This window comes from Volvox carteri (assembly GCF_000143455.1).
Source record: "Volvox carteri f. nagariensis unplaced genomic scaffold VOLCAscaffold_8, whole genome shotgun sequence".
NCBI lineage: Eukaryota > Viridiplantae > Chlorophyta > Chlorophyceae > Chlamydomonadales > Volvocaceae > Volvox > Volvox carteri.
In genome coordinates this window covers 2,324,342-2,343,501 of record NW_003307551.1, presented here as the reverse complement: position 1 = coordinate 2,343,501, position 19,160 = coordinate 2,324,342, and the positions used below count along the sequence as shown (strand labels likewise).

At 57.3% G+C, this 19,160-nt stretch overlaps 3 protein-coding genes across 3 annotated transcripts in view; 2 read left to right on the top strand and 1 right to left on the bottom strand.

Moving 5' to 3' along the window:
- Positions 1–10,125, top strand: part of VOLCADRAFT_88416 (uncharacterized protein) — a gene marked incomplete at both ends in the record, with an annotated part of 12,297 nt that extends 2,172 nt beyond the window's left edge. The window contains 13 exons of the mRNA XM_002948072.1: positions 59–120; positions 545–688; positions 1,014–1,057; positions 3,328–3,444; positions 3,622–4,170; positions 4,766–4,948; positions 5,248–5,628; positions 6,199–6,880; positions 7,135–7,792; positions 7,895–8,006; positions 8,375–8,935; positions 9,172–9,253; positions 10,082–10,125. Coding sequence (XP_002948118.1) covers positions 59–120; positions 545–688; positions 1,014–1,057; positions 3,328–3,444; positions 3,622–4,170; positions 4,766–4,948; positions 5,248–5,628; positions 6,199–6,880; positions 7,135–7,792; positions 7,895–8,006; positions 8,375–8,935; positions 9,172–9,253; positions 10,082–10,125 — 3,619 coding nt within the window. The remainder of the gene's footprint in view (positions 1–58; positions 121–544; positions 689–1,013; positions 1,058–3,327; positions 3,445–3,621; positions 4,171–4,765; positions 4,949–5,247; positions 5,629–6,198; positions 6,881–7,134; positions 7,793–7,894; positions 8,007–8,374; positions 8,936–9,171; positions 9,254–10,081) is intronic.
- Positions 10,126–11,281: 1,156 nt separating this feature from the next.
- On the top strand, positions 11,282–13,452 carry VOLCADRAFT_88415 (uncharacterized protein; the record flags this gene model as incomplete). Its single annotated transcript, XM_002948071.1, has 5 exons — positions 11,282–11,581; positions 11,677–11,746; positions 11,934–12,065; positions 12,504–12,619; positions 13,264–13,452. 5 exons carry the CDS (start codon positions 11,282–11,284, stop codon positions 13,450–13,452), a joined length of 807 nt encoding a protein of 268 aa, XP_002948117.1.
- A 459-nt stretch (positions 13,453–13,911) lies between these two features.
- On the bottom strand, positions 13,912–15,788 carry VOLCADRAFT_109657 (uncharacterized protein). Its single transcript, XM_002947921.1, has 3 exons — positions 15,628–15,788; positions 15,161–15,397; positions 13,912–14,940 (listed from the first exon to the last, which is right to left on the bottom strand). The coding sequence occupies exons 2-3, from the start codon at positions 15,392–15,394 to the stop codon at positions 14,455–14,457; spliced, it is 720 nt and encodes a 239-aa protein (XP_002947967.1). The 5' UTR covers positions 15,395–15,397; positions 15,628–15,788; the 3' UTR covers positions 13,912–14,454.
- Between the last annotated feature and the right edge of the window lie 3,372 nt (positions 15,789–19,160).

Sequence of the window (19,160 nt, the reverse complement as noted above, 5' to 3'; positions counted from 1 at the left end):
ACACTCTTCCCCACACTCTTCCCCACACTCTTCCCCACCCTCTTCCCCACCCCCCCAGGCGCTTCTTTCGGTTATACGCGGCCTTCCTGTCCCGACCCAATAGCATGGCGCTCATGCCGGGTGAGGGGTTGTGGGTAATAAAGGGGGGGGGAAGGGCTGTGGGCTTGGGGGGGACCTCCCGCCCGGGCGAGAGCCGCCCCGGCGGATTTTACTGGACGGGTACGACATACGCTTGTGCATGCGTATGTGTATGTGCATTCCATCCCGGCCCCCCAAGTCCCCGCATCTCCCTTACAGCACAGCGCTGCACCCCCCGCACCGCACCCCCCGCACCGCACCGAGCTCCGGACGGCTGACCACTTCAACAGACCAATGGACCACCACGTTCTGGTGGACTGTTCGACGTTTGTTGAACTTCCAACAGCTGCTGGCCGTGCCTGTCTTGCTTGAGGTATATGGCACTTTCCCCCCAGGGCAAGGTGACTTGTGAGGTATTGCACTTCGGCGAATCCGCACCTTGCACCCCTCTCCCCCCCGCCCGCAGGTGCCGATCCCTCCGCCCTGTCCCACGGCGAGCAGCGTCTGGGCGTGGATCTGCCCTGGGAGCTGTGGGAGCTGCTGCGCCACCGCGATGGCCAGGCGCCCGGGGGGGCCGGGGTGGCTTTCGCGGACGACATGCGGCTGCTGGGTGGGGCTGGGGGGCCGCCGGGGGCAGGAGAGGCAATAAGTAGTACGGCAGTACAACGGGTGCTGCGGGAAGGGGGGAGGCTGAGGGAACGGGGTGTGTGGATGAGCTCTGAGCATGCTGGAGAGAAGGGAGAAGGAGGAGGAGGAGGCGGGGTCGCGCGTCGGACTTCTGAAAGACCGAGCGTCATGGCGACACAACCCACCCCGACAGTGCAGTACGGTGCGCTACGGTGCGGTTGTGAACCTGACGCCACCTGACGCCGCCGGCCCGGAGACTCATCCCCCCCCTGTTCCTGAAACTCGCCCTTTCGCACCCGCCCCTGCAGGAGTTAATGAGCTGGTTCTGGAGCGCCACCCGGACCTGCCGCAGGTACGGCAGCGGCTGGTCAGCATGGGACGATCACCCGGAGGGGGGTGCCAGATGAAGCGGCCCCCAGGGCAGCAGGAGGAGGAGGAGGAGGAGGAGGAGGGCGCATTAGGAGGCGATGACCGGGTGCTGGTGGTGGCGAGCAACCCCTCCTCCTCTCGGAGGCTTCTAGTCGCATTGGACGGGCAGGTCTACCTGGCGAGAGGTACGACAGCGTGTACGGGAATCGGGCCAGTTTAGGTAGGGGACCTCCCGGGGTCGTCGGGTTTGCCGGGGCGTGCGTCGCATCTGGGGGGGGGGAGGGAGGGAGGGAGGGAGGGGTGGCCGGGGAGCTGATCCCCTTCACCGCTCGCGCATCTCGTGACTCTCGGAGTAGCACTGCGCCTCCAGGGGGAAGGAGGCCGCGGCTGCGTGTGGACACATACACATGTACGCGTCGAATACGGCACATGGTACGACAACAAACACAGTTTCTTGTGGCTTGTGGCGTATCCAGTTGTGACCTTCCTTCCCAGTGCCTTCCCGCTAACAGTTCAGTAACGCGGAGACGCCCTTATGCGTTTCTCCCGGGGTTGCCTAAATAGCTCTCTATACAGTGACCATTTGGTGGTCTCTTGGGGGTTCATGTGCAGACGGGTGCGGGGTAGGGAAGGTGCGAGGTGAAAGGGAGGGCGGAGGCTGCAGGAGCCGGGATGAGCGGGATTCCGCGTGCCATCTAATAGTGGCGGTGTGTGGTGTGGTGGTGTGTGTCGTTCCTGTGTGGCGTAATCCGGTAGATGGACAGATGCGATGGCAGGGTTCGGGTGACGAGGGTTACCCTAGAGAAGGGGGAAGCTGTGCGGCCGCTCTGTGGGCCGCTCTTGCGGCTAGGAGGGGGATGCGATTGCCGGAGTGCATAAAAATGCTCCTTTGTACAGCTTGTGTTTCTTGTGTTTCTTCTTAGGGAAAGGCAAAGGCAAAACAGACTCGGTGTGTTGGTTCTCAGGAGCGCCGTTTTCCCTTACAACCCGGGATGGTGAGGAGCTTTGCGGGATTTCAACTGAGTGCTGCCTACCATTGATGCACGAAGCTTTTCCTGTTTGTAGCGCGAATACATGTGATGGCCATCGGAAAGAAGAGGGGAATTATGCGTTTAGTCGAATTGGCTGCTATAACCTATCGGTTATGTCCATTCCATGCGGAGACGTTCGTTTCAGATATGGATGAAAAGAAACTTACGTATTCCATCTCTCTCCCTTCCCTCTGGGGCATCTACGACCAAATGCATCGCAGGTACCCTGTCGCTGGCTTTCTTTGCACCGAACGTCGCGGCCATGATCCAGAAGCTCCTACATTGAAACATTATCATTTTAATCATTTTGAGCGTAAAAATGCGGAAGTCCGCAATTGCCGAAGTGACACGTTGTAACAGTTGTACTCCGCAACTTTATGTTTTAACCATCCGTACAGTGGCTTCCTCCATCTCAAGGTTTCTTCGGTAATGATGGCCTGAAGGATACATGTTCAGATAGTAGAACGCACTTGGAATTTGTTGCTGCGATAACTGGACCACAGGCACCCAATGGTCAAGGCAGTGGGCCGACGCAGATAGTAATAGGGCTTGTTGGACAAGATCTTGGACATTACGCTCTGATGTATTTACACGTACCGCTTGGGACTTCTGGCCTGGCGCCGGGGTCAGGCACGCCACAGGCTGTTTCACTATCCTCAGTTCGCAAAAGTCAGGCTCTGCGGCTCCGTATTCACCATACCGGCGGACGCCCTCAGCTACATTACGGCGCGGTGCGCGCTTATCAGGTTAGCTCTACGCTGTACTATGTCCCGAATTCCATCCGTGCTTCTTTCCGTGTTTCCTGTCTGTACATGAAGAAGAATCGATCTAGCGTTGCCAAATAAGCCCTGCGTTGCTTTTTAGTTTGCGTAGTTGGTGGCAATGCCTTGGTACTGCTGCCCAGCGTTGCTGAAGCGGTGTGCTCTGCCGATAGGGCGATGGCTCAAGTATAAACATAACGCTGTGCCTCCTCAATATGTTCACTTAGTATCCTGTGATTATACGCAATGCTGTTGTAGGAAGTAACTCGTAGGTTAAGGTTGAGGGTTGTACTATGCCTGGACGCATAAGCTATTTACAGTCCACACCCTTGTGCTATATTAGCTTGCCCAACCAACTTCTAATGCACAAAATGGTGGAGCTTGTGGTCCCATGGACTTATCCAGCTCTGCTCACAAGGCACGCCATCTCACACTTCCCACATGTCCCCACCACCCACCAGAGTGACACGGAAATCAAGAGCAAGCAACATACACAAAAGGCAAATGACTTGCAGCGAGACACCGATGCGGGAATGGACTTCGGGGCCGTCTTTCGGAGCGTCTTTGATTTCAACACCGTAAAGGCGAGTTGCCGCGCGATGTGCCACTACCAATGTCGGGCCCTTTTGCAACGGGGGAGTTTGAGAAGGGGAGAAGGGAATGCAAATTCTGCCAATTAACAAAAAAAACAAATCATTAAGAACTATTACCACTGATTGCTGTGCGCCTGTCCCCTGCCCAACCTCGTCCCACAGCTCCGTCCTGCAACTTCCGCGGCAGGGGCAGCGGCAACGACCTCGACGGCACGACCCCTAGCCGTGGGGGCTCTAGGCGTCGCTGCCTCTTCCTCGGCCGCTGGGCCGAGCGCAGCTGCTGCTGCTGCTGCTGCTGCTACAGCCACCGCTACAACCCCGACGCCCGTTCCCCCGGGTCCCTTCGCGGCGCCACAAATGGCCTCCTCGGCAGCCGCAACCTCCGGTTCCGGAGCCCAGCCCATGGCGGCCCTGGCGGAGCAGGTGCTGACGGGGCACGGTGCCGTACAGGACGATCCTGTGGCCGCCGCACGGCAGCTCCAGCTGTTCCTGTCGCAGTACAAGGATCAGTACGGCCCCGAAACCGATGCGCGCATCAGCGCGGCTATAGGCAAGCTGCAGGACTACATCGATGGCTACAGCCAGCAGCAGCTGCAGCAGGAGGGGCTTATGGGGGCGGCGGCGGCGGCGGTCGGCAACGGGGTGGCGGAGGGCGGAGGGGCTTCTCCCGGGGAGGATGGTGTCGTGTACCATAACTACATTTTGGAGCAGGTTGGTGGCTGGGTGGGCGGAGGGGGCGGAGGGGGCTGGCACGGAGCTTAGGGAGTATGACACACCAGACATTTGGGGGAGAAACGCAAAGCCGGAAAGAAGTTGACAGCCCGGGTACGGCATGTACGACACCGTGGTGTTGGTCGTGGTGGTAATACTGGTGATAGTGATGATGGCGGCTGTGGAGACGCCGTGGCCTTGTCTCTGCTTCGCAAGCCCGCCGGCCCCCTCCCGCTCTCCCCGTCGCTTGAACCCTCCCTCCGGGCCTCCTCACCTCCCAAGATCTGCGGCATGTGCCTCTCACACATCTAGTTACATACATACATACACACATGCATACATACATACATACATACATACATACACACATGCATACATACATACATACATACATACATACATACATACATACATACATACATACATACATACATACATACATACATACATACATACATACATACATACATACATACATACATACATACATACATACATACATACATGCAAGTCGGTGCTCGTATGGGGACACATTCTGAGACTGTTTCTCACATAAGATCAACCCCCACACCGCCCGGGCCCCCACGCTGAGCAGCTCACGGGCATCCTGGACTGGGTCAACAACCTGCTAATCAACAACAACCCCAAGCCGTACGTCTTTGACGCGTACGGCAGGGTACTCGAGGACCGTACCCTGGTTCTCACCCTGGAGCAGCAGCAGGAGCAGCTGAGGGCCGCAGCCAACTCGTTGAGACTGCTCATACAGCAACTGCAGCAGGTGCGTGGGGGCGGTGCGGGGAGGAGGGGATTTGTTCACTCCTTCCGCCGCGGAATGGGGGAGATCTGTTCATGGTCATCTTCCCCCTCCCCCTGTGGTTCGTCTTTCCTCCCCCTCCCCCTTCTTCTCCTCATCAGCTTCACTCGTTCGTGGTTCGTCTCCTCCTCCTCCTTCTCCTCCCTGCACCCCCTCCATGCCGTCCGCTCACGACGGGGGGTACCGTGTCTCCACTCAGTGATATTTCCCCCGATGATCCCCCCCTTCCCCCTTCCCCTCCCCCTCCCCGTCATCCCCCTCAGGTGAACCGGCAGTACTCCACACTGGCCGACGCCGATGAGAAGGCCGCCATGGGGCAGGTGCTGAGCCAGCTCACCACCATGGCGGACAGACTGGCAGTGGCGGCAACCAGGAGACCACTGCCGCCGCCAACAACAACAACAGCGGCGGCGACGGCGGCAGGGGCCGCCACCGATCCGGCTGTCTCCGCCTCCGCCTCAGCTGTCGTCGACCTGGTGCCGTACGTTCGTCCTGAGCAGCTGTACGGCGCTGAGAAGTACCGCGACCCTCTTGTCCGTGTCCTTGACGGGGTGTATCAGGCGGTGGTGGTGGACAGCGGCCTGCGGGAGTTCCTCGGAGGTATTAAGCAGCTGGGGGACAGCCTGGTGACCAGCATGGCCGTGGTGAGTGGGGTACGGGGATGTGGGGGGTGCCTTCCGGGCTGAGACACACACACACACACACCTGCTCTTCCTGCACCCCGTAAACATTCTTTCGCATCACCCGGGGGCATTACTGCCTCCCCGCCGACAGAAGCTGTCGTCCATGACCGCCCCGGTCTTTACGGACGTCCCCCCTCCCCCCCCACATGCACATAGAACTCGTAACTCCTGCACCTCTTTCCGCTGACCTTCCCTCACTGACCCCCCTTTCGCTCTGACCACCCCTCACTGCTACAGCCTTGATCCGGATCCGGATGATTACGTCCTCAAGTCGTCCTCAGACGCCTCTCTCCTCCATCTCCCCAACCTCCATCTCCCCAGCCTTCCACCCGCCACCCAGGATAACCGCTGCTCACGAACACCACCACACCACCAGACCACCACACCATCACACCACCACACCACCACACACGCCTTCTAGAACATGGGAACCTTAACCCTAAACCCTGAAACCCCTTCGCTTCTTGTCTCACCACCTCATGATGGCGGCGATGATGCCCCTTTTCCCCCCACTCCCTCACTCCCTCGTAGGCCTGGACCGGGGCACCTCCCATCGGCCGCCTCATCGCCTACATCGCCGCCGTGGCGGGGGTGTTGTTCGTCATGCGCACCCGCCTTCCCCCCCAGCTGCTGGCGCCCACCAAGATGCGGCTGCTGGGGACCCCGCTGGGGCAGGGCGGCGCCGGCGGCTCGGGTGCTGGTGGGAAGGCCGCGACCGGCGGCGGCGGTGGCGGCGGCGGCGGCAGGTCCGAACCTACCGGCACGCCTGCACCTCCCACCGTCACCAACCCCGCTGCGGCGGCCGCTTTCAACGCCATCGCTTCCAGCAGCAGCGGAAGCAGCAACGGCCAGGCAGCCGCCGCGGCGGCGGCGGCGGCTTTTGCCGCCATCGCCGCCAACGGCGGCGGCGGCGGCAGCGCTACTGCCACTAGCGGTCAGCCGCCGCCGCTGCAGCAATCTCCCGTCGGTCCCAACAGCAACAGGTCGTCTGGTAAGGACCGCGATGCGGGGCCTGGGGACTCCTGGCTGCCGCCAGAGGCCCTGCCGTCCAGCGATCCGTACACGGCGCTCGTTGAGACGCAGGCCGCACCGGCCGCTGGCGCGAATGTGGGAGATGCTGCCGGCAAGAGCGACGTACGGCGGCGCAGCGGGGGTGGAGGCTTTGGCAACGGCTGGGCGACACTCACCGGTGCGGCCGCCAGCCCGGCCACAGGTACGGCACCAACAACTTGTACGGCTGTGGGCCGGCATATTTTGTTGCCTGCAACAAATGTCCCCCTTTAAGCTTTCGCAAACCCCTTGTAAGCTGTAGCAACAGCAGTCGGGCCGTACTGCTACTGCTACTCCGTCACTCTCAGTAGGGCGCCGTTATTCGGCATTATAGCCCTCACCCCCCTCCAGCCTGTAGAACCTTCAGGAGCCCTCTGTCGGCCCCACTGACACCGCCTTGCCCGCATCGCCCCGCAGCTGCACCTGCCGGCTCGGCGCTGTTCACATCGCCCTCCTTCCCCAGCGGCACCGCCCAGTCACGGGGGGCCTCCGGCGGCGGCGCCGTCGGCAGTAGCAGTGGCGGTCTTGGTAACGGCGGCTGGTCGGCCGGCCGCGGCGACTGGTGGGCACTGGGCGGGTCGCAAAACCAGGTCGCGAATCAGAGCACACAGCCGACAGCCCCACCGCCACCACCACCGCCGCCGCCGCCACCACCACGGGCGCCCACAGTGGCCGAGTCCTGGGAGGCCTTTCGTAGGACCCAGGACGCCGTACCAGTCGGCGGAGCCGCCACCGCCACCACCGGTGGCGGCGGCGGCGGCCTGCTGGACACCACTGCCGCCCTGGCGGCTGCCGCCGTCGCGGCCGCAGCGGTCGGCGCCTCATCACCCTCCCTCGACCCCAAGCTTGCTGAGCTGGCTCGCGCCTCCGAAGACCGGCGTGTCTCTAAGGACCGCGCCCGTCTCCGCGCCACCATCAAGGACCGGTTGCGATGGGTGTGTCTGGCCCTGGGCCCCGTGAGCAGTGTGGTGCCCGGCGGAGAGCCGCTGCGGGAGGAGGTGGACGGGCTGCTGGCGCAGCTGGAGGCGCTGTCCCCCACCGACAAGCCGCTGAACACGGTAGTGGATGTGGCCAGGTGAGGCGGGCCCAGGGATGAGGCTCACGGCGCTCCCACCATCGAAGTGTGTTTTCTCCCCATCCAGCCAACCACCACCACGCCACCCCCCTCCGCCCCCAGGCGGCCCACCGTGGGCTCCCCCGCCCCCCGGGTGGACCCCCTGCTGCTTGGGGAGTGGAGGCTGGTGTACGCCTCCAACGCCTCCACCAGCTCGGGGGCATCCACCGTACCGGTAAGCAGGGGCCCCCCTACAGGGGGCCGGGAAGGGAGGGGAGGGCCCTATTGCTGTCTGTCTGTCTGTATATTTGTTTGCATCAGGTTATCGATGTGACGATCAAGCAGGGGTTGAGTAGGGTAGGAGCGGCCGCCGCCGCCGCCACCTCGGGTAGTACATCGGTGCGGCACGCAGAGACAGACACGTGGTTCATAGTCCGGCAGCTACACAGGGGTATCGGCATCATTGAGATGCCGTACATGCACGTACATGTGTTCCTGCGTGCGTTTCGGCCCCTTCCGTTCTCCTAGGTTGGGAAAAAACGTACTGCTTCTCCCCTCCTTCCTCCGTCCCCCCAACCCCCTACCATCACCACCACCGTACAGGCGGCGGGCGGCGGCCCCAACCTACTGGCCCAGATCCTCCAAATCGCCGACAGCCTCCCCGGCTTCGGAATGACACACGTGGTGCAGCGCCTGACGCTGGACGAGCAACAAAAGCAGAAGCAACAGCTGCAGGCAGTAGCCGCCAGCGGCGGCAGCCGTGGCGGCAGTGGCTCCGTCGCCGCTGGGTCCCCGTCATCCCCCGGATGCATCCTGACCGAGAACAGCGCCGTGTTCCGGTTCGGCCCTCTGGGTAGCTGGCGCGTGTGTGTGCGGGGCCGGTGGGTGGACAACGGCGGTGGGCTGTGCGCAGCCGCGGAGTTTGAGTCGTTCTGTGTGCGGCCCGTGGAATTGTGGGGGCTGCCCGTGGAGGAGCTGCTGCCGGAGGTGGTGGTTCCGGTGCCGGAGGTGCTCCGGAGCCGCAGCGAGTGGTGTACGACGTACCTGGATGAGGACATGCGGATCGGCAGGGGCTCTGGGGGGGCGCTGTTTCTGTTTAGGCGCGGGGCGGGGGCAGGGGAGGGGGAGACGGCGGGCGCGGCGGCGGCGGCGGCGGCGGCGGTGGTGCCGGCGGCGACGGCGGCGGCAGCTGCTGCTGCACCCTCCCTTTCCCAGCCCGTCATGCGGCCGCTGTGATTGGAGGGCTGTGGTTGTGAAGGTAGTGGTGTGCGCGTGTGATCGTTGCTTGCTTTCTGTTGTTTAGATGAAATGGAATGGCGACAAGGCCTTGATGGATGACAGACTGGTGGTGAAAGTGTGCTTGTGCTTGTCTGTATGCCTGTGTGTTTCGGTGCGCACAGTGTACAGTTCGAGCCGCTGCAGGTATGCAGGCAGGGGAGGACAGAAGAGGGCAGGTCGGGGCCGGAGCAAGTACCGGCTGCGGTGAGTGCTGGCGGGCGGGCGGGTCTGCAGCGGAGCCGTGTCGCGGAAGGAGTCGCGGCGGCCGCGGCCGCGGTAGGAGGCAGGAGTTCAGACAGAGAGGCAGTACGTGGCTTGGCGGAAGAAATACGGTCCGTCATCACACACACACAGCGAGGACGGGCGTTGCGCTGTCGATTTTGAAGTTTGAGGTCACAGATGAAGTGGTGGCATGGGGGTAGGGCTTGGGGGGAAATTTCTGTTTGGGTGGCCTCTTGTGGGAGAGATATGTTGAGGGCCGGGGAGACGATCCGATCGGGGTTGATTGTTGTTGTTGTGTTGTTGTTGATGTTGAGGGGGCATATTTTGGGCATGATAAGAGGGGAATTCCATTTTCCTGAACAAGGTTGCTTTGGTTCTGGAGCATGTATGGACTGGGGGTTCAGTGGCCCCGGCCGCCACCAACAGCACCCAGACGAATCTGCCGCACTGAATCAACGGCGGCGGCGCCTTTCGCTCTAAAGCTCGTGATCGGCTCTCATGCCACCTTGATCGAGATCCCCCTTCGCCGTCCATCGGGCGGGTAGGGGGGTGCGCATCCCCGTACAACCTGAGGGGGTTTCCCCTGGGGTTGCAACCCCCCTGCAATAGGGGGTAGAAACAATCGATTCTGGCATCCCAGGGTTGAATTTGTCGTGCCCGGACGTTCGTCCTTTGACTGGATATACACACATATGTACGTTTGCGTGTTGCCTGAACACCATGCTAACACCCCCCACCCCAAAAAACACACAGTCTCAAACAACACACACATACACACACATACACACATGCGCGCGCGCACGCGTGCAGCTGTTGCGGTTTGCGTGCGGCCACTTGCGCTCACTTTTCACTGAGCCTTGCGGGCTCAACAATAGTAATTAAAAAGAGATGTGGCGAGCTGATCCCACTTCATGTAAATGGATGGCATCTCCTTAGTGTGCGCAGCTGTTCTTGAGCTTGAGGGAATGGCCTCGTCATCACGGTGGCCACCTTGTGTATGTCGTCTGTTAAGGAGTCCTCCTCTATGGAAACACGCAGCGCGAGGAGCTGATGTAGCTTACGTATGTATGTATGCATGTATGTATGTATGTGGGGTTGTATGTATGGTTGCGCTGTGTGGAGTGAAGCACCCACGCGCTGGGAGGCTGTCCCCGAAAAGGCTGGCGGCTGTAAATCCTGTTTTCTTAGTAATACCTGCGGAGGCAGCAAATAAACTGGCAGGAGGCAGGTGGAGAGGATGCGGTGTTCGTCCATCGACCCACCAAAGCAGCAGCAGCAGCAGCAGCAGCAGCAGCAGGCGCACTTTGTGATTCGATTTGATTTCCCCGGCGGCGTGCAGGATGAGTCCTTCCCGCCATCATTCCTGTGTGGGAGACACCTCTGTGTGTGCACCCGATATTCCTCGCGTGCCGGCCACGTCGTGGCGGAATTTGGCAGCTGTGGTGGGCAGCTGCCGGGGCCTCGGCCCAGATGTGAATCCGAGTCATGCATGGTGTGCGCGTGTGTGGGAAGTGGAGTGGGGGGGCGCACGATGCCTGCTGACTGGGCTGGATGTTTATTGGATGCTTTATTTGCAGTAGTGCTTTTCATTGCGATGTACTGGGGGTGATGTGTAATTACGAATGTGGGTATTGAAGGTAATCTCGGTGGCAGGGGAAGGGGCGGGGGAGGCACCCTGATTTCTGAAACCCCGAGCGAGCAGTTGCATGGTTGGTTGTAAGGAAAACTGTATACTAACTGCCATGTGGAATGCTGTCATCCCAACCCATGGAAATACAGTGCTAAAAACTGGTTATCGCTCTGGAAGTGGATCCCTGTACAACAACAGGGACCGAATTCCTATTGTCCTTGTCCCAAGGGTCGCATAATTTATGGCGAAGTTCCCATGACGCTATACATACTGTGCACAAGTACAAACAAGTATAAAGTTTAATGACCAAGCATTAAATTCACTGCCCTGCTGAAGCCATTTCAACCTAGCCGTTACGCGCTGGAGACCGTCGTGGAAACATGAGCGACGCAACAACTTCCGGAAAGCGTCCCAGGGATGAGGAAAGAGTTGGAAATTTAGGATGGCTTGCCAGCAGTGGGGCGCTCCCACGCAAAAAGCAGGACATCGAAGGCGTCAGCGGCAGCAGCATCCTCGAACTCCAAGCACAGCTTTATCGAGCACAAGAAAATGCAAAGCTTCGCTCAAGCGGTGTGGAATTGCCCGACCGGCGAACGTCAGGTCTCAATGTTGCCGCTCTCATGAAAGGTCGCAACGCCGGTGTGGAAGAGCGTGACAAGAAAGACAGGCTTGAAGTCAAGGTACGCGTATCCAAGACAAGACGATTGACAAGACATTGCTTACATGTGAATATGGGTTTATAGTCTTTGTCACGCCGGCTTGCCCCGTACTACAGAGCACGGCCGACCGCATCGGGGAATGTTATGCTGCCCTAGAGCGCAAGGCGCAGCTATACGAGAAACTTGGTAAGAGCACGTCGGAGGCCGGGGTTCCCTCAGGCGTGTCTTCCAAAAATGGCCCCCACCCAATTCTAGCACAAGCTGGCAGGTTGCGCCGCACCTTCTCTCCCACGCTCCCGCGCACAAATACCTTTCAATTGCATCCTTTCCCCCTGTCTTACGCCGCAATGGCTCCAACACACCATTCTTGCAGCTCGTGGCGAGGTTGAGGACGATGAAGACCAGTACGAGGTGGACTTTCTGCGAAAGGGCGAGGAGGGCCCGTCAGGCAGGTCCAGAAGCGACGGCCCGCTGGACAGCATGCTTGAGGCGGTGTCGGGATCGGGTAAGTGACCCGAGTGAGATGAGGTGTGGGGCCGGCGTCAAGGGAAGTGATGTGGGGGCCCCGGGCCCGGCCCCATACTCACTCACTCGCTTGAGCCCACACGCTTCCCCTGGACCGGGACCGGGACCGCCGTTTCGGTTCTCCGGTTTTCCCTTCGGCTGTTTTCACGATCCGAAGGGGGAAGGATGAGGGAGGGAAGAATGGAGAGCAGGAGAAGGACGGCAGCTGTGGGCGGGTGGATGGTCCGGGCCATGCGGGGGTGTTGGAGTAGGCAGGTCGTGGGGACAGCGTGCGCGCTTTTTCCTACGTGTGTTTAAATAAAGGAGGAGAGTCTTAACTGAGTCATCACAGGTGCATCACATTGCATCCTGTGGTGAATAAACCTCACCCATGTTGTGGCAACGAGCGTACGGCATAAACGGGCGTGCCGTTCTACAGGCGGAATGCTTTCGGCGGATATGCAGCGGGAGCGCGATCGACGCGCTTGGGAGCGGGAGCAGGACCAGGCACTTGCGGACGAGGAAGCGGAGGCGCGGAGGCGCAAGCAGAAAGAGGTGGGCGGGCCGAGCCAAAGCACACGGCGCTGTGGTCGCTGCAGCTGATCGGGGTTCACTCCATCTGTCTACGAGACGGACGGCGGGTGGACAGGCCGGAGAATCATGTATACATACAATTATTACTAGGTTAGGTACTACTGGTAAGGCACGACCATTGCCCCCGGGGAGGTCCCGGGATCGAGACCTGTCAGTGTCGAAAATCTTTCCGTTGGTGGAAGGTAAAGGTCCACTAGTCTATGGACGGTGGTGACATGAGATAAAGTCGACTCGCGAGCTGACCAGGAATGGAGTTGGGCCGCTGTCGACCCGGCAGATTCCGTTGGATCCCGGTGGTGGGTGTGGAACCTAAGCGATCCACTGAGAAGTTGACTAGGGTGACCAGATGAGGGTGCCCCGAAATACCGGGGAAGGCAGGGTTTCGCAGGGTAGCTGCCACGGGTGAAGATATGCCCCCCTGTTCCACGCATCATATAATGTTGTCATTCCTCATGAGGCTTTCGCGGGTAGCTGCTCGTACCTTACATTACCAGATATTGATTTCTAAATAAGACATCGCGATGGTGTTGTGATGGCGATGATGTGGTGATGGCGGTGTTGTGATGGCGATGATGTGGTGATGGTGATGTCCCGCAACACCGCAGGAGCTGCTTTCCCTAGGGCAGCAAACGCGGGAGGAGAGGCAGCGCGCTGAGGCGCTCAAGACGCGCAAGGAGGAGGCGGAGCGACTGCGACGCGAGGAGCTCAAACACAAGTTCCTCCGAGAACAGCTTGCGAAAAAGTTGGGAGCGGGTGGGAAAGGAGGCACAGCTGTCACAAACAAGAACAAGTAGAAAGGAAGGGGGGGCCTCGCAGCGCAATCCGGCCCTTTTCTCTCTCTCTCTCTCTCTCTCTCTCTCTCTCTCTCTCTGTGTGTGTATATTTTTTTAAGCGTGTGTATACATGCATGTGTATTTGGTTTGCTACGCTGATTATGGAGCTCATGGCCCCTCGCAGTTGTCTTGCTGACATGCACCGGTGCGGTGCTGGAGGTGCTGCGTCGGGACTTGGGGTCGTAGTGTGGAGCCGCCAGAGTAGACTTTAAAGATATGTACCGTCGTGCGGTTATTATTCAGAGCTGCCCCTTCGGGTGGGGCAGCCGCAGGTGTTTGGCTGTCTTGGTGCGTGGTGGGGTGCCTGCTGGTGCTCTGGTGGGATCCCTATGAACAGGCCTTGGGACTTTTTGGTGATCATTTATGTATTCAATCATTCATCGAGTCTGAAATGTGTTTCCGATCCCGATACAGAGAGATGAGAATGGCAGGAGTCCTTACAATGGAATGCTACTAGTTTCAGACAGCTATGGACAGAAGAAGCAGTCGTCTCGAGTTCAGCAGCCCGCCGCGGAGGCAGGTCGAATGCCGGCATGGAATAAACTTAATAAATCGGATCTATGCAAAGTATGATTTCGTTCGACACAGTGCCAACGGAACGTACGAGCATTGGAAAAGCCCCTGGACTTGTATGGGCAGCGGGGGACTCCCTGCGCTCATGTAAAGCGCACTCTAGCGCACACACGTAAGGTGACAGCGACCAGCGCACCGACCCGCAACAGCAAAAGCGACCAGATCTCTAGGCGACACAGGGCGTCCGACATAAGAAATGAATTGAAGATAACAATATGGAGCTCCATTCAAGACCTACCAGCTAACTGCCATCTGGAGAGGCCGCCGGAAAACGGCGCCAAATGTCACGCATCGCGCGCTTGGCTGATGGCAACAGCCGCAAGCCTTCGTTTCCACGATCAACGGAAAATTCCGCAGTAGTTGCTCAATGATGGAGGCAAGCTCCACAATTTAAAAATCATTCATGAATTCGTTGAAGAATTTCACCTCAAAATTAAGCGCCTCAAGGAACACTTCTTTCGCACGTTCCCACTCGAAGTCGGAACACTGGGACTCCAAAAGGTTGGCCAGCTTCTCTGCGCTTCTGAAGTCCTTGTTATAATCTATCCATGTCTGGTACACGGTAGGGGTGCCGGCTAGCTCCTGTATCAGGTACTCGCACATCTCGGGCCACAGGCGGTAGCAAGGGTAGTTGGCCAGGGCAAAGTAGATGGGTTTGTCGGCGTCATTTGTGACTACAGATTTCTCGAAGGCGATGTAATCACGTGCTGCGGGGCTTAGCCTTATAGCACCGTACTGTTCGTCCACAGCCTCGTTGATGTGCCAAGCGCTATACGTGTCCTTTGTTAATGCGGTGTAGCTTTGGACCTTGCCCTGATAGTACTGCTTGAGGATCACGCTGTTATTGGGGTTGTCCTGGATTTTATTAAAGTTGTCCTGCAACGGAAAGAAAATAAACATGGGTAAGGAGAGGTATCGGGAGCAGCAGGTCAGCAGCGCTTCGCCGCAGTTCGCCGCCACCTACAAACTGTGAGCTCTGGTACGGGGTTCACCTTAGGGCCCGACTACTACTCCTACTCCTAATAGTACTAATACTAGTAATGATCTGCTCGGCATAGCCTCACTCAATCGAAACAGCGTGACAGGGCCAGCCTACCGTAGCACTGGCCAGGTACATGCAGTCCTGCAGGTTGTAGATACCGTAGTACAAGGGGTCTAAGGTGTTGCACTTGATGCCATTGATGAAGACCGTCTCTTTTGCCTTTTGTACTAGTGCCTGCGCCTCCGGGAGGGCCCAGAGCTTGTCGGCAAAACGTTCGCCAAGTGCGACGCGCAATGTAGGCAGCTCGACGGCGTCTGGAAAGACGGCTCGACTGCTCAACCGCACCATGACCTGATACGGATGCAAACGAGGTGGAGGGATGGGGGGAAACTGGCATTTCAGCTGGAGGAGTCAACACATTCATATAGGACATGGTAAATAGACGCCTTAGAGTTGCCGGCGTTCACTAGGGTGGTGGTTTGGTCCTCGGCAATACGGCCAGGCCAATGTTGGTCGGCTAAGGGACTTGATCACGCCACGTCACGCCGTATGCACGCGACATGGAGCACAATGGCACTCACGTCTAAATGAGAAATAGCTTCTCCAAAAGATTCAGGAGGTCCAGTAAGAGCTGCTGACGGTCTATCACTGCGTAGCGGGCACCGGACTATTGGAGTACAAGTAGAACAGAGTTTCGAATCGTTTCGACGACCGTAAGATGTGAGGAAGCTGTGCAGCGGCTTCCCTCTCTTAAAGTATTATATAAGACCTTGCATTACCGCTTTTATTTTGCTAGAAGCAGCGGGAGGGGCCCTGCAAAGGCGGGTGCGAGCAGCTGCCCGTCGCCCGCCAAATGTTTGGATCGGAAAACATTAAGTTGTCAAAACGAAGTTGCATGGAACTTACCCTTAAGAATTGCCAAATGCTTTCTGGTAGCGCGTGATTAAAACGACGACGCGTAGCAGCTTCGCTGAAGAACATGCTATGCTCGGAAATGAATAGAACGGGTGAAGAGGGTGGCGGGCGGATGGAGCAGTTGCAATTATAACACCGTGTTGCGTTCTATTGCTAATTTCATATCCCGATTCCATTGGCAAGCTAATGGCCATGATCCCCTTTATCCTTCAGCATCGCAGAATTTCTTCACTTTGACATTCAGTGCAAGATGGCCAGGGGTGGCCTAGCTACGAGAACCTGCATGAACCGCCCGCCTAAACAATGGCATATCCTACCAGCACTGTTCCATTTCAACGCAACTCCACACTGACACTAGACACATGCACATCTCAACATGATCGCATTATTGAAACAATCATCTGTGTAGACTAGACAAGAGCGCTCAGGGAGATGCCAAGGGAGCCGAGCCCTCCTCACAATCTGCTGCCTCGCACGCTACCACCCTACCGGGCTATTAGAAGGGCTTCAAACGGTGTTATTTGTTCATAGGTCTAGAGGCAATCGAAGCAATGTCAAAATGTGTTAGCCTAGTAAGGATAGTTAATAAGTATGAGATCCAAAAGGTATGAAGCGGGGTAGCGCTAGCTCCGCCGTTTCCTTCAGCCGCTAGGAACAATATCACACGCGGGATTTCTGATGCTCGTTACCACAGGTAGACTGCTGTGGGTATTTCAGCGCATGTGAAAAGTTGCAGATGTCCCTCTATACGCGGCGTGTGTGCATGTTAGGTTAAGGCGCGTCACTGAGCCGCACAACCGACTAAATGTATGTATGTATGTATGTTATTGTTGTTGTTGTTGTTACATGGTCGTGGGTGCGTTCCCCGTACCTGCAAACCACCCTAATACGAGCCGGGGGCTCAAGGGCTGCCAGATCGCCTATAAGCACCATCCTACCTCGCACTTCCAACGAAACAAGTGATGAAGGATACTAACGACCAAAGGGAACGATAGAGTTGCGGTGGGACCATATGCGTTCCAGCATCCTTGCCAGGCGTTCAGGTTCCCACGTATGTAACCAACGTCAACCCCGTTATGATAACCGCCGAGGACTAACGGTGTCGTGTCGAAGGAGGCGAGAGCACGGGAGGAGGCGGGGGACACACGAGGCTCTTGCGGGTGTGGTGTTGATCGATCGAGCAGTGGGGGCCAGGCAATGGGAAGTGAGCCGTGAAAGCAAAAGTTCCAAGGGCTGATCGGAAATTCCCTGACGTCGACAATCGGAAGTGGTACCCTGTGGGGGAGGTGCGGAACCTGCTTTAACCAAGGGAAGGTATTTGTAATCCGCACCTAAGGAACGGGTTGAAAATACAAATCCGTGCATAAAATGCAAAACAGAGTACTGCAAGGCGTTTAAAAGACTATCGGGTATCAACATGAAGGCCTTGCAGCGCCTTCGAACGATACCCACGGTGTGGTCAAACAAGAAGCGGAACACCTACAGCCTTTATAGAGTTAACCTTCCAAGATATCAATGAGGTTTTTCTTATGAGACGTTGTAATTCGGGATAATTTGACATTGTACATTTGCTACTTGGTGGCCACCAAGTAGCAAATGTTTTTCACCGAGTTTTTAGCTTTTAGGAAGAATGTGCGCATTATACAACATATTAATCTATATTTAATTCGCAAAGCGCGCGAGTACGGGCGTAGAACTCTAACTAATCCCGCCAACCTTAATCCGCCTAATCCGCGCTATGCTTCCATATGTGAAGGATTTAGCCTTAATACGTGACTTTTAATCCAAGCGGAAACACCCCCTTAATCCAAGTGACAAGTGAAAAAAAACCTAAGTAGGCAATCAGCAGTCGGGTATTTCCATACACTGGTCAGTCAAGGATGAAGGCCTGGCCAAGTTAAATTTGCAACATATAGAAGCAGCGATTAATTGGTGGTTGACAACCGGTATGGATTAGAGGTTTTGGGGTGTTCGAGCATCGAAGGCACACGCGCAGCAAAGCGCCAGTGGGTACTTACGCAGTTGTAATTGCAAAAGTGAGGTAAAGTTTGCCATGTGATAATTTTTTATTTTGATGAAAAAATGCTATCTGTTCTTGTCTTTGGCAGCAGTGTTTAGTACAATGGCGGGCGTAATGGAACAGTCATGCCGCGTTTGCTTGATATGCCCACGATCATAATGCATGTGTTATTCATTTAGTAGGAGGTGTAAACAAGCCAGCAGCTGTATGTAAAGCGGCTGTCAGCAGCGTCATAACCAGCAGCAGGGGAGCTGCATCACATGTACACCAGAAAGCTTGCAAATAGAGGCAGGCTAAAAATGCGTTAAGTGAGATGTATAAGTGTTTGTGATATGCGAATAGCTCATCACATTTTAGCGACTCTTCGGACGTCCTTTCCAATGTCCGGCGGTAAGAGCAGCAGTTCTGGTACTCTAGATGTTTCTGGCTTGTTAAGCTGGCAAAGCTGAGCGGCAGGCTGACGTGCTCAAGTTGCTTGGAAAGGAACGGGACGAACGGCTCTGCTGGGGGCTTATACCATTGTCGCAAGAGAAGAGGGCAGTGAAGGTGGCACATTTGTTAGACCGGCACGCAAAGTTGTCCAGGAGGGTAGGATCCGGGCTGGAATTGGGGAAGAGCTCTGTCGCAGAATTAGCCTGGATTCTATTCCTGACAAAAGAGTTGGTCCGTCAGGGTCTTGAATTGTTCTGGCAGGCTCGCCGGAGATATTCGAATTGCGCTGTGGAGCCCCGGAATTGGGCTGTACTGGGCCTGAATTGGCCTGTCCGAGGTGCCGAATTGGCCTGTTCGGGGTGTCGAATTAGGGAAGCACAGGAATTGTGCGACCGGGGCAGTCCAAAGAATTGCTCTCCCCGACCTTGTGTCCTACCCTCTAGCTGTCCCCAGGGGGCAGCGGTTTTGCCACTGTTGTGGTACTAATAGCCGAATCGAGGATGAAAAACACGTGTTATTGGAATGCCCAGCCTATAATGACATTCGTGCTGAAGAGGGATTCGATCATCAACAGAGCATGTTGGAGGCCATGATATGGGAACCCGCACATCTTGCGCGGATGTTGGAACGTATGTGGGCTCACCGAAACTCAATTACCCCCTTTGGACGCTAGTCTGGGCTGATGTGCGGTGTTTTCCTTTCCTCCGTGGCTTTTAGGCGTTGTAGTATTGCCCTTGGGCCTTCGGC

Excerpts from the sequence above, each read along its gene's own strand:
- VOLCADRAFT_109657 (XM_002947921.1), bottom strand. The coding sequence starts at position 15,394 with ATGGTGCGGTTGAGCAGTCGAGCCGTCTTTCCAGACGCCGTCGAGCTG. Across the intron at positions 14,941-15,160 it reads TGTACCTGGCCAGTGCTACG|GACAACTTTAATAAAATCCA; the intron begins GTAGGCTGGCCC and ends TTTCCGTTGCAG.